At 36.3% G+C, this 11,770-nt stretch overlaps 2 protein-coding genes across 7 annotated transcripts; one reads left to right on the forward strand and one right to left on the reverse strand.

Moving 5' to 3' along the window:
* The first annotated feature begins 183 nt into the window (after positions 1 to 183).
* On the forward strand, positions 184 to 7,778 carry LOC120904954 (succinate dehydrogenase assembly factor 3, mitochondrial). 6 transcript variants are annotated; one of them, XM_040315493.1, is made up of 4 exons: positions 184 to 348; positions 431 to 540; positions 617 to 788; positions 7,640 to 7,778. In XM_040315493.1, exons 1-3 carry the CDS (start codon positions 291 to 293, stop codon positions 770 to 772), a joined length of 324 nt encoding a protein of 107 aa, XP_040171427.1. In that variant the 5' UTR covers positions 184 to 290; the 3' UTR covers positions 773 to 788; positions 7,640 to 7,778. The 6 variants fall into 6 exon arrangements, 5 of the variants coding, with proteins under 5 accessions (XP_040171427.1, XP_040171428.1, XP_040171423.1 ...); XM_040315494.1 differs by lacking the exon at positions 7,640 to 7,778 and adding an exon at positions 1,528 to 1,781; XM_040315489.1 differs by lacking the exon at positions 7,640 to 7,778 and adding an exon at positions 891 to 1,373 and having other exon boundaries at positions 189 to 348.
* LOC120904953 (dihydrofolate reductase) lies at positions 545 to 1,617 on the reverse strand. Its single transcript, XM_040315488.1, has 2 exons — positions 1,370 to 1,617; positions 545 to 1,300 (listed from the first exon to the last, which is right to left on the reverse strand). The coding sequence occupies exons 1-2, from the start codon at positions 1,450 to 1,452 to the stop codon at positions 820 to 822; spliced, it is 564 nt and encodes a 187-aa protein (XP_040171422.1). The 5' UTR covers positions 1,453 to 1,617; the 3' UTR covers positions 545 to 819.
* Positions 7,779 to 11,770: the final 3,992 nt, after the last annotated feature.

Consider the following 11,770-nt stretch of genomic DNA (forward strand, 5'->3'; position numbering starts at 1 on the left):
CAAATAATGTGGTGGCAGTTTTTGAAGTTGTTCAAATCACTTAAAAGAAAACTCAGTAAAAAAAATACACAGTGCAGATATGTAGGCAAATGTTCTTTAAATAGATCAAATAGACAAAAAAGAGCCTAACTACTGCAGTTGTGGATATTTAATACGAAATAAATGGTAGATTCCTCATGGATTTGAGATGTGTAAAAAATGTGTATGATTGATTCTGGCAGCACTGTTCATGTTTACGTAACTTCATTTGACAGACACGAGCTGAGCGGAATTAAAACAATTGGATAAAAATGAACCACGTACAGAAAGTGAGAGTTTTGTACAAAACTATTCTTCGTATGCACCGTGGTTAGTAATGCAATTTCGTGTACAATTTGTTGTATTAATCCTGCTAACATGAATTGTACGTTTAATGATTTCGTTTCATCAGGACTGCCGGTGGCGTTGCAGGAGCTCGGTAATAACTACGTGAAAGAAGAGTTTAAACGCCACAAAAATTGTTCTCCTATGGAAAGCCAGAAATTTATGAGCGAATGGGCAGTAAGTTACTATTTACCCATAATTTTATTTCCTGGAAAGTTTTACATATTTCCCATTATTTTCCTTATTCTTACAGGGATATGCGATAAATCTTGCTGAGCAACTGGGTTTGCGAGGGAAACCCGGACCGATTGGAATGATAGGAGAAGATTTGACTGAAAATCAATTAAACCATTTTCGAGATGAACAGATAGCTCAGCTGTATGAGCTACTGCAGGAAGCCAAACGATAATAGATGATAAAGGACCGTAAGTTTTGCTTCGACCTATGATATCCAACCTATTGCTGTTTGTTCTCATATATCTTGTATACATACTGTATTCCGTTTTCTTCTTGCACACCACTTGGAGTGTCTGGATCATTATCAATCACCATAAAAGAATTGGGTATTTCTGGGAAGAATGCATCACAATCGAATTGCTTTTTGATTTCCGTCAAATAGATTCGATGACAACGATCGGATTCCATGGCTTCCTTATATACGCTGTTACCTCCGACAACCCAAATGTTCTCTATGTGTTCCCCATGGTCAGTTGAATCCAGCTTGTGCAATGCTTCCTGCAGGCTGCCACAAACCAACACATCCGGCGGAAAAGTATAGGCAGCCGCATTTCGCGTCAACACAATATTTAGACGCTCCGGCAATGGACGTTTGCTTTCTGGGACCCCGAAGTACGTTTTTCTTCCCATGATAACCGCATTTCTTTTGTCAGCATCATTAACTTTCTTCGTAGTATGTGAAAAATATTTTAGTTCCTGCCTGTAAAGATAACCAATACACAAAGTTCAGAGGCGTTGGGGATGGAACAGACCTGTATGCTTCATTCACTTTAGTTTCCATGGTAAATCTCCGTTAATGCCAATACCACGATTTTCACAAACAGCAACAATGCAGCTAAACTTTTTTGACATAGCTTAGTTCAATGAATTTTCAGATTCAGTGAGTGGGTTTAAAGTAGGGTCTCGTGTTTGGTTATTAATCAACAGGTAAATCTCAATCCGACATCAACACCAGGATGGACAAGCAACTAAAAAACCTCGACAGTTGAAATCAACCATGTACAGGCAGTCCCCGAGATACACTATTAACCGTATTGTCTACGACCAAAAAAATACATGGCCCGCAAAACAAATTCGAGCAGTCTGCGAGGTCGCACTACAAAACACCACAGATTTAGTTTTTGATAGATAAAATAGGATGCGGAGTCCGACGAATCGCACGTCTGATTTTATCTGTGAAATCCCGTATAAAATTTTTACATACCTTCTGAAAAACAGGCCTATCATATACAGCAATTATCCGCAGTACGCGATACTCGATATACGCGAATCCGCAGTACGTGATTTCTCTAAATTTGACAGCTCCATGTGTTTTTTGCAAATATTTTGATTCTTTGAAATATTTTATGTTCTTTTTGAATTTCCTTACTGTTCTATGCATTTTGCATTAAATTTGTGCAAAAGATGCTTGTTTTATGACAAAAAACTTTAATGCAAAACTCTATGGCGATATATATCAAACCTCGAACCGGTGTAGTGTAAACTATTTTTCCATAGGAATCCGCTATGCGCGAAAACTCGAGATACGCTGTTGCGCTATAGACTCCATAGCTGATTTGGGGCTGTTTAACGAAAAATCGTTCCGATGTCGTACTTTATGGGTGATTAAGAGATAGACGGTACTTAGCGGAACTATGAAGCTTTTTAACAAGCACACGGTACACTTTGGAACTTTGCGGCTGATTAGTACTATCTGTAGGGTTGATGATGGAACTTTAAGGCTTTTTAAGAATGTGTACCAAACTTGGTGGAACTTTATAGCTTTTTAATGCATGACATCGTTACAAGGTGGCTCTTGTCAAAGACAGACGCCGTCTCGTAGTTTGTGCTCCAGATAGATTAGTTATTTGAAGTAATAATATTAAGTGAAGTGGTCTTAACTTAACTGTAAAGTATTTAAAAATCTCTAAACGTTATGAACAATTACAGTTCAAAAATAAACATGCACATAAAGAAAACATAAAATTGTGTTGTTTATTTCAATGATGACGTCTTGCTTGAAAATAAAACACAAATAAAAATAATCTTCGGTATCCTGGCATAAGGAAGCTGCTTAGGCGCTATTTAGAAGGACCACCTGGTACTTTGACGCTGTTTATCTACTGCAAAGGGCGAATTCATGCAGCGATCTTTAGCTTGCCAAAATTGGCTGCTCAAGCAATTTTGGCTATTTGGGTAGTTTGTGTTTAGTTTTAGTATTTGTTGCGATTTTGTACTCGTCATTTGTTTACATTGCACATTGGCTGGTTGCTGTGATGTGTTACCTAACAGATATTTTACATGTAAAACAGCTTATTTCGCTGTGTAATTCGCCCTGTTAGGCTGTACAGCCAGGACTGTGTAGGAATGAGGTCAAATATTAGCGAAATTCGGATTGGCCATCTTGGATGCCATTTGACAGTAGAAAGCCCTTGAAAATTCATCATTCCCTCACACATTTACTGTTACTACAGGCATACATACTCTTCCTAAAAAATGTATGAACCAATTAACATTTTCTTGCAATAACCAGACCGGTTTATCTTTTTAAACACTGTTGTGGGAACGCAGCCTCAGCAGCGCCAGCTGCTCGATGTCGACATTCGCCTGTCGACTATTGAAGCACTATTGCTACTTCAATTGCGGTAGACTATTGAAGTGTTGAGTGCCTGAGTGTTCCCGTATTGGCGAACAAGGACCGGAGCCGCACGAGAGTTGATACCGAGCGCTCAAGGGCAACGGACGGTTGCACACCCACACACCAGTATTCGCGTATCGTCCTATGTGTTATTTAACGTGTGTTCAGGCTTAGGCACGGAAGCCCTGCCAGTTGATTCGTGTTTAACGAAACACGAAGATCATTCGTTGAGTTCGGAGCGTTCGGGCACGATCGATTAGTTTATAAGTATAAGTGAATTGCGTGAAATAAACTCTCTTCTAATTGTGCAATACAAGGAACAACACCCGGTAAATATAAAACGCTAGAAAAAGTTACACCGAAACGCGAAAGAACATTATCCGAAATCGTAAGATTGAACGTGTTTCCTATTAAGTCTGAAATAAAGTGTAAGAATCACAACAATCACAAATCAAATTTGAATCAAAAAGGGCTCTTAGATGTCAAACTCCCTGTAATGAACTTTCGGCTACTTGTCAAATCGTTCTACATTACAAGCAAGGTGGATTTAAAAATATCAGGTGGTGGACTCTAGTGCATTTTGACAATTCGTCACTTGACGTAAGGTCCCCAGGATTCAAACTTTGTTTAAATTTATTAAATTTGTTCATAAGATTATTTAGCCCATTTTTTCGATTAAAAATTCTTGAAAAATATATTTTGGACTTCGCGAGTTCTTATTTAACATTAAAACATGGATTAAAGTGTGTTATTTTGTTTTATTCCGTCAATTTATTCTATAATTCATTCTGTTTTCGACATTTTTGATGATAAAAATTAAGAAAGCATTATTTTTTTCAATTTTCACATTAATTCCTCATTATCTACGAGCCGCATGGACAATTTACGTGAGATTAGAACTCTTACTCACATGATTTTAAACTTCGTGCATAAACAAATCATCAAATCTTTTGTTAATATATCTAATTTTTTCGATAAAATCAATAGACACACAAAATGCACATAATAACAAAGAAATCTTATCTATTTGCTAAGCTTTGCGTGCGGAAACCAATGGTTAACGGTTTTAAAATGACGTAAAGTCCCTCAACTATGGCGACCCCCCAAAGGCCCTTATCCACCACCTGATATTTTTAATCCACCTTGATTACAAGCAAGGTCTTTGAAAGAGAACACAAAGTCCATATAATACAGAGGTCGATGCATAGCTCGATTGTGGTCCACCATTTTGAAAGCTTATTTTTGACAGTTAGATGAAAAAGCGTTCACAAACGATTCCAAACAACCATACAATTTTCAGGGCTAATTGTGCATTTTGTGTTCAAAACTTAGTGTTTATATGGGTTTGATTACGTTTGCTAGTTTTATTTTAGTCCTACGTTGTGTTACAAATTACAAAGTTTTAGTGAAGTTAGTGAAAAAATGGCTGAACAAAATCCGTGGTGTTTTAAGTGTTGCGCACAAGTACGTCTTTCTCTTCTCGAGTTCACGAAGCGTCGTCTTCTCCTTACAAAAAATGATAGTGATGAGCGTCACCGCGGAATCGATCATTCCGTGCGGATCGGAACTGTATCCCTCACTGTGCTGTCAAAATATGACCCAAGTAGCAAATTCTCCTAAACAAAAAATGTATGACAAATTCAAATCCAAACACTTAGTTTAACAATACATTTCTTTCTCATGAACGTGGCATGGAGTAGTTTTTTCAGTAATTCATCACTTAAAAATGACCACAATCAGAAATCTGGCCTCTTAGCTTTGACCCTCTTGAGCTGCACAAGATTTCGTCGTAATTTCGGGCACTGATCTTGTTGTAATTGATAATTTCACTATAATTCTATCTTTTCTTGATATTCGTCAACTTTTTAAAGTACAATATTACAAACAAACGATGTAAAAATGGCCGAAAATGCTTTCAGACCACTGCATGCACAACAACTAAAACCTCAATGTATGCTACGATGAAACTATTGAAGCTTTTTCATCCAGCTGTCAAAACTTTCCCACGCTTTTTGATCAAATGTTCTGGACGACTCGACCTCTGTATTAGGGTAACTGTACCAGTTTTCGGCAGGCTAGTGCAGCAGTTTCACAAAAATTGCTCACACATCAATATTTTTCATTATTTTTCTTGAAAGTGTTGTTATTCTGGTTGATAAACTATCATAGTATGTTACAATATTTTTTATTTGCCGGTTCAAAGCCCTTTTTCATAAATATTCGTGAAAATGCAAACATTGATTTTGTTCCTATTTTCGGCAGTTTGTTCCTATTTTCGGCAGGCTGTGTTCCTATTTTCGGCAGCGCGAATACGGGTCAGAAAATGTTTGTATCAATGTGAATATGTACAAAAAAATGTTTAAAGCAATGTAACACTCTTACTTTCCTAAGATTGGTGTTAAAAAGCACTTTAATTATTAATTTTATGTTGCTTATTTTGGCCCGTTTTGACAGCCATTTTGATGCGACGTTTAAACAGAGCAGCCATTGACAGTTTGATGGTTATAGCGTACGGTGCGAACTGGCTTACAAATATTTATTTTTCTCTTAAGTTAGTGCATTGTTTGTCGTACAATTGGTGATATTTGGTACAAGAAAGGTCATATTATGTGTCGACATACGCATTGTAGTGTTCTGATCAATTTTAAAAGGAATATTCAGCCAAATTCAAAGTGTGTTATTGTTCCGAGTTTCGGCAGGAGCCCACAACGTTGAGCTGTCAAAAATGAACATTTACTGTGTACCTATTTTCGGCAGCATTTAAAATGAAAAATAATCTGTTTATCGTGATTTTAAAATTCCGAACAAGTTAGAATAAATTAAATAAGCATAAAATCTTTAATATACACCACTTTTTCATTATTTTACTGTTCTGATTCTCTTAATCACAAAACCTGCCGAACGATTGGCTGACAGCAAAGCTGCCGAAAAAAAGCACAATTTATTTGATATTTTGGAAAATACGTAATGAAATGGTGTGAAACTTCGTATGTGAATATCAAATAAGTACACCTTCACTACAAAATTGTATTTTGTGAAATTTTTTACCGCATTTGTGAAGAATTTCACGTTTTTAGCTACCCTGCCGAAAATAGGTACACTGCCGAAAACTGGTACAGTTACCCTATATAGACTTTGAAGAGAACAGGTCGATGCGTTTAGAGTAAATTGACAGAGAGCCATGGGAAAATTTTGACAGTTAAATTGAACATTGTTTATGTTTAGCGATGGACGTTGCTATGGAGTGAATAAGAGTTTTGTTCAGTATTTTGCACTCATTTCCTGTTAGAATATTATAATAATTAGTATCCTATTAGAATATTACATGGCTGATACAATCCAAGGATCCCTTTTATCATTCGTCGCCGGGTTATAAGCAGAAGACGGTATGCATATTGTACTTGTGTGTGCCGATTCGATGTTTCATTTAACTCTCAGTGTTTAAATGAAAGTAGATAGGACTTCTGTTACCCAGTTGGAACATGTAAAGTGCTGTTTTATGCTTGTTAAGCTTCCAGTAGGACCGTTGCAAAAGGTAGTGATTCGTGGTCACGGAATGGCAAACAATGAGGTTATCTGAATACATAGTAGACTGCAATTACTTCTCCTTTATTCTCCAGAAGTGATTGACCGCAAGAAATTTAACCAATAGAATCTTCCTAATAGTAAATTCGTCCACTTTTCCTCGTTAACTATAAGCCGTTTTTTTGTAAACACTTTTTCATGAAACTGTCAAAAGGGAGCTGAAAATGGCAACCTAGCAACGGGCTTTGCATCGACCTGTTCTCCTTAATAGATCTTGCTACATTACTTGACCTCGTTCCTACACAGTCCTTGCTGTAATATAAATTCTAGCAACGACTAACGGTACGTTACTACAGGGTTGCTTGGACCGTTTCGCTTGAAAAGCAACGATTGTTGCACACGTGTGCGAAATATGAAACAGTAGAGCAAACTCTATAACCAGACTACTTGGATTGCACACTTTCTTTTGCACACTTCTTCTCTCGTTCTACATACTGTTCTATATTTTGAGGTAAAAGTATGGACCCTCTTCGTTAGCGTTAGCGTTACGCGTAACGTCTGTTTATGTCAAACCCAAGCAGCATTTTTATTGAACATCTGTTTTAATCGTTGTGGATGGGAAAATGGATAGATGATTATGTCTAAATATTAATTATTATTATGTGATAATAAGAAAAGCATCATTTTACAAAAAGTTCGATGATGGTCCGATCTATTGATAATTTATCAAATCAAATGTATCAAATATAGTTGGGATTTATATTATTATTATTTTATTATTTTTTACATCAATTAAAGTTATAACATCTTTAAGAATTACCAAAATCATAAAAATTGCAATAATAATAATAATAATTCTATTCTATTCTATATTTCATAATTCTATTTACTTACTAGGTTTATTCGTATTCATCGGGACTCGACCTCGCCCGGATACTCGAATAACATGGATAATAAGTCAACGTATATGTTTTATCCCAAATTCCTGATTTTTTAAGTTTATCTCATGTTTTGATAAAAAAATAGCCAGTTTTCATTAATGATTTTTTTTTTCCAATGATAATATTCGAAATTTGCCATGAATCATAGTGTTTTTTATTATGACAATGTCCCCTGATAACCGTTATTTTTTTCTTCAAATATCCTCCTCAGCACTCAATGTCAACTTTATAGTGAAATGTCATTTCTACACAGCATGTATTAACGGACAGACGGGTAAAAAGTACGCTCAAAAGGTAGCGTTAATCGATACTGCTGGCGTGCGGGCGTGCGTGCGAAAAACTCAAAATTGTTTGATTCTGACGCATGCGGTTTCAAACTGTCACCCGCTGCGGGTGTCAAATTCCATACATTTTCAGAAAACGCACGCCCGCCCGCATAAGGGATTACCGCTGCCTAAACGGCGCTCCACTGTACTTATTTATTTATGTCTTTTTTTTATTTGTCAACCTATTGGTAAAACTAGGATATTGAGATCATGATCAATGTACTTCTTCTTCTTCTTTCGCACACAACCGTTGTCGGTTAAGGCCTGGCTGTACCCACTGGTGAAGTGAGCTTGGCTTTCTTTGACTTATTGTTACCATAGCAGGATAATCAGTCCTACGTATAGCGGCAAGGTCTATTCGGGACTTGAACCCCTGACGGGCATGTTGCTAAGTCGTACGAGTTAACGACTGTACCACAAGACCGGGTATTCCTCTTAGTAAACAGTTTCCTTAATGACCTAATTCCTGAATGACCATAAGCTTGCTACCATAATTCCTTATTATAATTCATTATTCCTAGGAGTTACATAAATACCTATCTATCAGACGTGACAATGGTATTATGATTTTTGTTGATGTTCTAATTGACAAACCGATTTGACAGAATGGATAAATAGGTGATTTTCCTTTTTTACTACTATAGTAAAACGACAAATTGATGACTGTCTTTGCTGATTTAAAATACAATATTGTATTTCATTTTCATGGATTTCAGTATGTAATCATTCAGCAACAGTAAAAAGCATTTTATAAAAATTCAGTGGAAAATAATAATGCTAAAATTAAACAAATAATCTATTTCTGATCGATGTCTGTAAAAAAACTTTACTGAAGCAGAACAAGAAAATTTGCTGTGTAGGTTTATCAATGGTTTATGGGGCGGTCCCGTGATACAGTCGTCAACTCGTACGCCTCAATAACAAGCCCGTCATGGGTTCATGGGTTCAAGCCTAGAATGAACCGTCCCCCATAGCAAGGATTGACTATCTGGATGTGTGGTGATGAATTAAGTATCGAAAGCCTTATTGGCCGGCATGTCTGCGTAGGACGTTACGCCAAATAGAAAAAGGTTTATTAAAAATCTGTAGATAAAGCAGTGGTTTTAGTCACTCTTTATTGAATGCAAATATCGCAGTTCGTGGTGTTCGTGGACGCTGTAAGTGTGAGGTTGTAATGGCGGTCCAATCTAGACTTGAACCCATGACGGGCATTTTATTGAGTCGTTCGAGTTAACGACTGTACCACGGGACTGCGACTCCAATTCTGGTTAAATCAAGCCGACGATTCCGTCCCAAGGTGTCGGAGCCGTCCGAAACCACTAGTAGCCAATCGGAGCTGTATCAGGGTTTGTTTGACTGTGTTTATAATGTTAAATTTAATTAAACTAACAATAGCCAAATGGTACCGGTCCTTTGAAACAGTTGTTAATTCGTACGACTTAACAACATGCTCATTATGGGTCCAAGCCCAGTATGTGAAACAGATTGAAAATCTGTTGCGATCATATTGGATTGAGGTAATTAATTCTATTCGAGGTAGGTCCAAGTTAAGGGAGCAAGATGGCGTTGAGGCGGGGCCAGAAAGGTAGCAATAACGGAATTGCAGACGAAGGCGCGAGACAGTGAGCGGTTACGGACACTCTTGGTCAATATAGTATGTGGATTGTGGGCTGTATTCTAAATCAAGACAATTTAATCGTCTTTTTGGCGGAATGAGCTTACGCGGCGATGGCAGCCTATATAAGCTTTCAAAATTTATTAAATACCACGTAGTATAGTTAGTCGTTGCTACTAGGGAAAGTCCATACGGGGTTTGAACCCATGAATGGAAACATTTAAAATCGTGATTATATAATTGACTAAAACAACTCTAGCAATCTTGTTTACCCTTTTTTTAAATGATGAAATTTCTTCACACTAGCCTTAAAGCTTGTAAAGATTCTATACGAAATACGGAACTAAAAGCAATGTTTATAGCTCAGATCAATAACGCAAACAAAACCATGCCCAAGGATGTTAAATGGCTATTACTTTGATCAACAGACTTATTGCTGGAAAACATCAGATCGAAACAAAAGTCTTGCAGATTGATGTTATAACCCGTAATATTAATTCTATTCTTGATTGTTTTTAGTGAGAGCTATAGCTGTTCATTTCACTTAGAAATTGATTCATTTGTTTCAATATACTGTAAAATCAATGGACTTTATTTGTATTGTAAAACCCGAAAGAAATGATGTGCTCCATTAAGATGATCAACATTATAGGCTGGCAGAGAAATGGTCTTTCAATGTGATCGTAATTTTACAAAGTTATTAAATGTAAAAATATAGAAGTGAAATATATTTATGACATAGTATGTCAGTAAGAGATATATGGTTTTGATGTCATTTTAATGTAATATTTTCCTCAAATTGAAACATTATTTTTTATTATCATTTTAAACATGCACTCTTCTTTACTATTGAACGTTTCTGAATTGCCGTACGAGGTATGTGTTGTAGTATAGATATTTAACCTTAACAATTGCGACGCATAAAATAACACACTGTTGAACTCAACAGTTTCGGTAGCAATAAATGCGGTTTGGAAAAAGTTTAACTTCTCCCGCTGGCTTAAGTCTATGTTATATGACAACACGTTAAACCATGAAGCCATTAGTGAAGAATCAGAAAACTCAGCACAGCTTGAAGGTACTTTGTTAGTGGTAATCAATGTACCGAAGAAAGCTAACCGACTCCAGGGTAGCAATGAAAGAACCAACCATATACTGGGAATATCCTGACAGGTATACGTATGTTATAGGATGAAGAAACGTTATAGGATTTTTTTGAGTATTTTGCCTTTTGCCCCTCCCTTTTTGGGTTAGCACAACCAAACAGAGTGGTTGGGAAGAGAATCTTGAGGTACCATGATTGCAATACAAGGATGGCCTGGGATAGCCAATAAATGATAATTGACAGGAGTCCAAGTACAAGGCTTTGCCAATAGCACCATATAAAACCCTATGATTAAAACAGCCTTTAAGGACACTAATTTGTCATGGTCTGCAAAGATTTTCATCACTAGTGGTAGCTTCAATCAATCCGAGCATAGCATTTTTTTAAATTTTCTAGTTTGTGTTTTCTCACCCTCACACACAGAGCACTGCCGAGTTCTCACATCAATACGAAATTTTGATGTCTAACTTCCAGAGGTTGATGAAGTATGAATATGATTCTTTTGTTATTTTCTTTAAATATACTAAAATTCATCAATAATACTCTTTTTTTATTCAGGAGGAACGGTCCGAGAAGGCCGTATTACTTTATAATTCTCAGATATTAAATGAGTTGCGTTGTCTGAAAACGCAATATTCGAGATACACGCATGTCTTTGGAATGCATTTACCGTAAAAGCGAGAACAGAATGTACTAAATGAGGAAAAGGATTAAATTGTATAGACAAGCATCTACTTCTTCGTATCAATAATCACTAACGCATTTATAAAGGTTTTCTAGACTAATCTGAACACAACCAGACAGTGTATTGGAATTTGGTTAATGTCTTCTAAATTCAATCAAATTTAAACCAAACAACGGCTAGGTGACGATAGATTGAGATAACATAAAATTATTTAATGTTAGATAGATGATGGATGGGCTCTAAGCAATTTATTAAATTTGTAAAACTTTTATTTATTAATTTTTGTTGTTGTTTTATTTAATTTACGTATTGAATAAATTAGTTAAACAAATCATTTGATGAATTAACTCATTCAC

This window comes from Anopheles arabiensis, chromosome 3, assembly GCF_016920715.1.
Source record: "Anopheles arabiensis isolate DONGOLA chromosome 3, AaraD3, whole genome shotgun sequence".
NCBI lineage: Eukaryota > Metazoa > Arthropoda > Insecta > Diptera > Culicidae > Anopheles > Anopheles arabiensis.

Coding starts and splice junctions, on each gene's coding strand:
- LOC120904954 (XM_040315493.1), top strand. CDS start 291: ATGAACCACGTACAGAAAGTGAGAGTTTTGTACAAAACTATTCTTCGT. Junction 349..430: donor TATTCTTCGTATGCACCGTG/GTTAGTAATGCA, acceptor TCGTTTCATCAG/GACTGCCGGTGGCGTTGCAG. Junction 541..616: donor AATTTATGAGCGAATGGGCA/GTAAGTTACTAT, acceptor TTATTCTTACAG/GGATATGCGATAAATCTTGC.
- LOC120904953 (XM_040315488.1), bottom strand. CDS start 1,452: ATGTCAAAAAAGTTTAGCTGCATTGTTGCTGTTTGTGAAAATCGTGGT. Junction 1,301..1,369: donor GATTTACCATGGAAACTAAA/GTGAATGAAGCA, acceptor TTATCTTTACAG/GCAGGAACTAAAATATTTTT.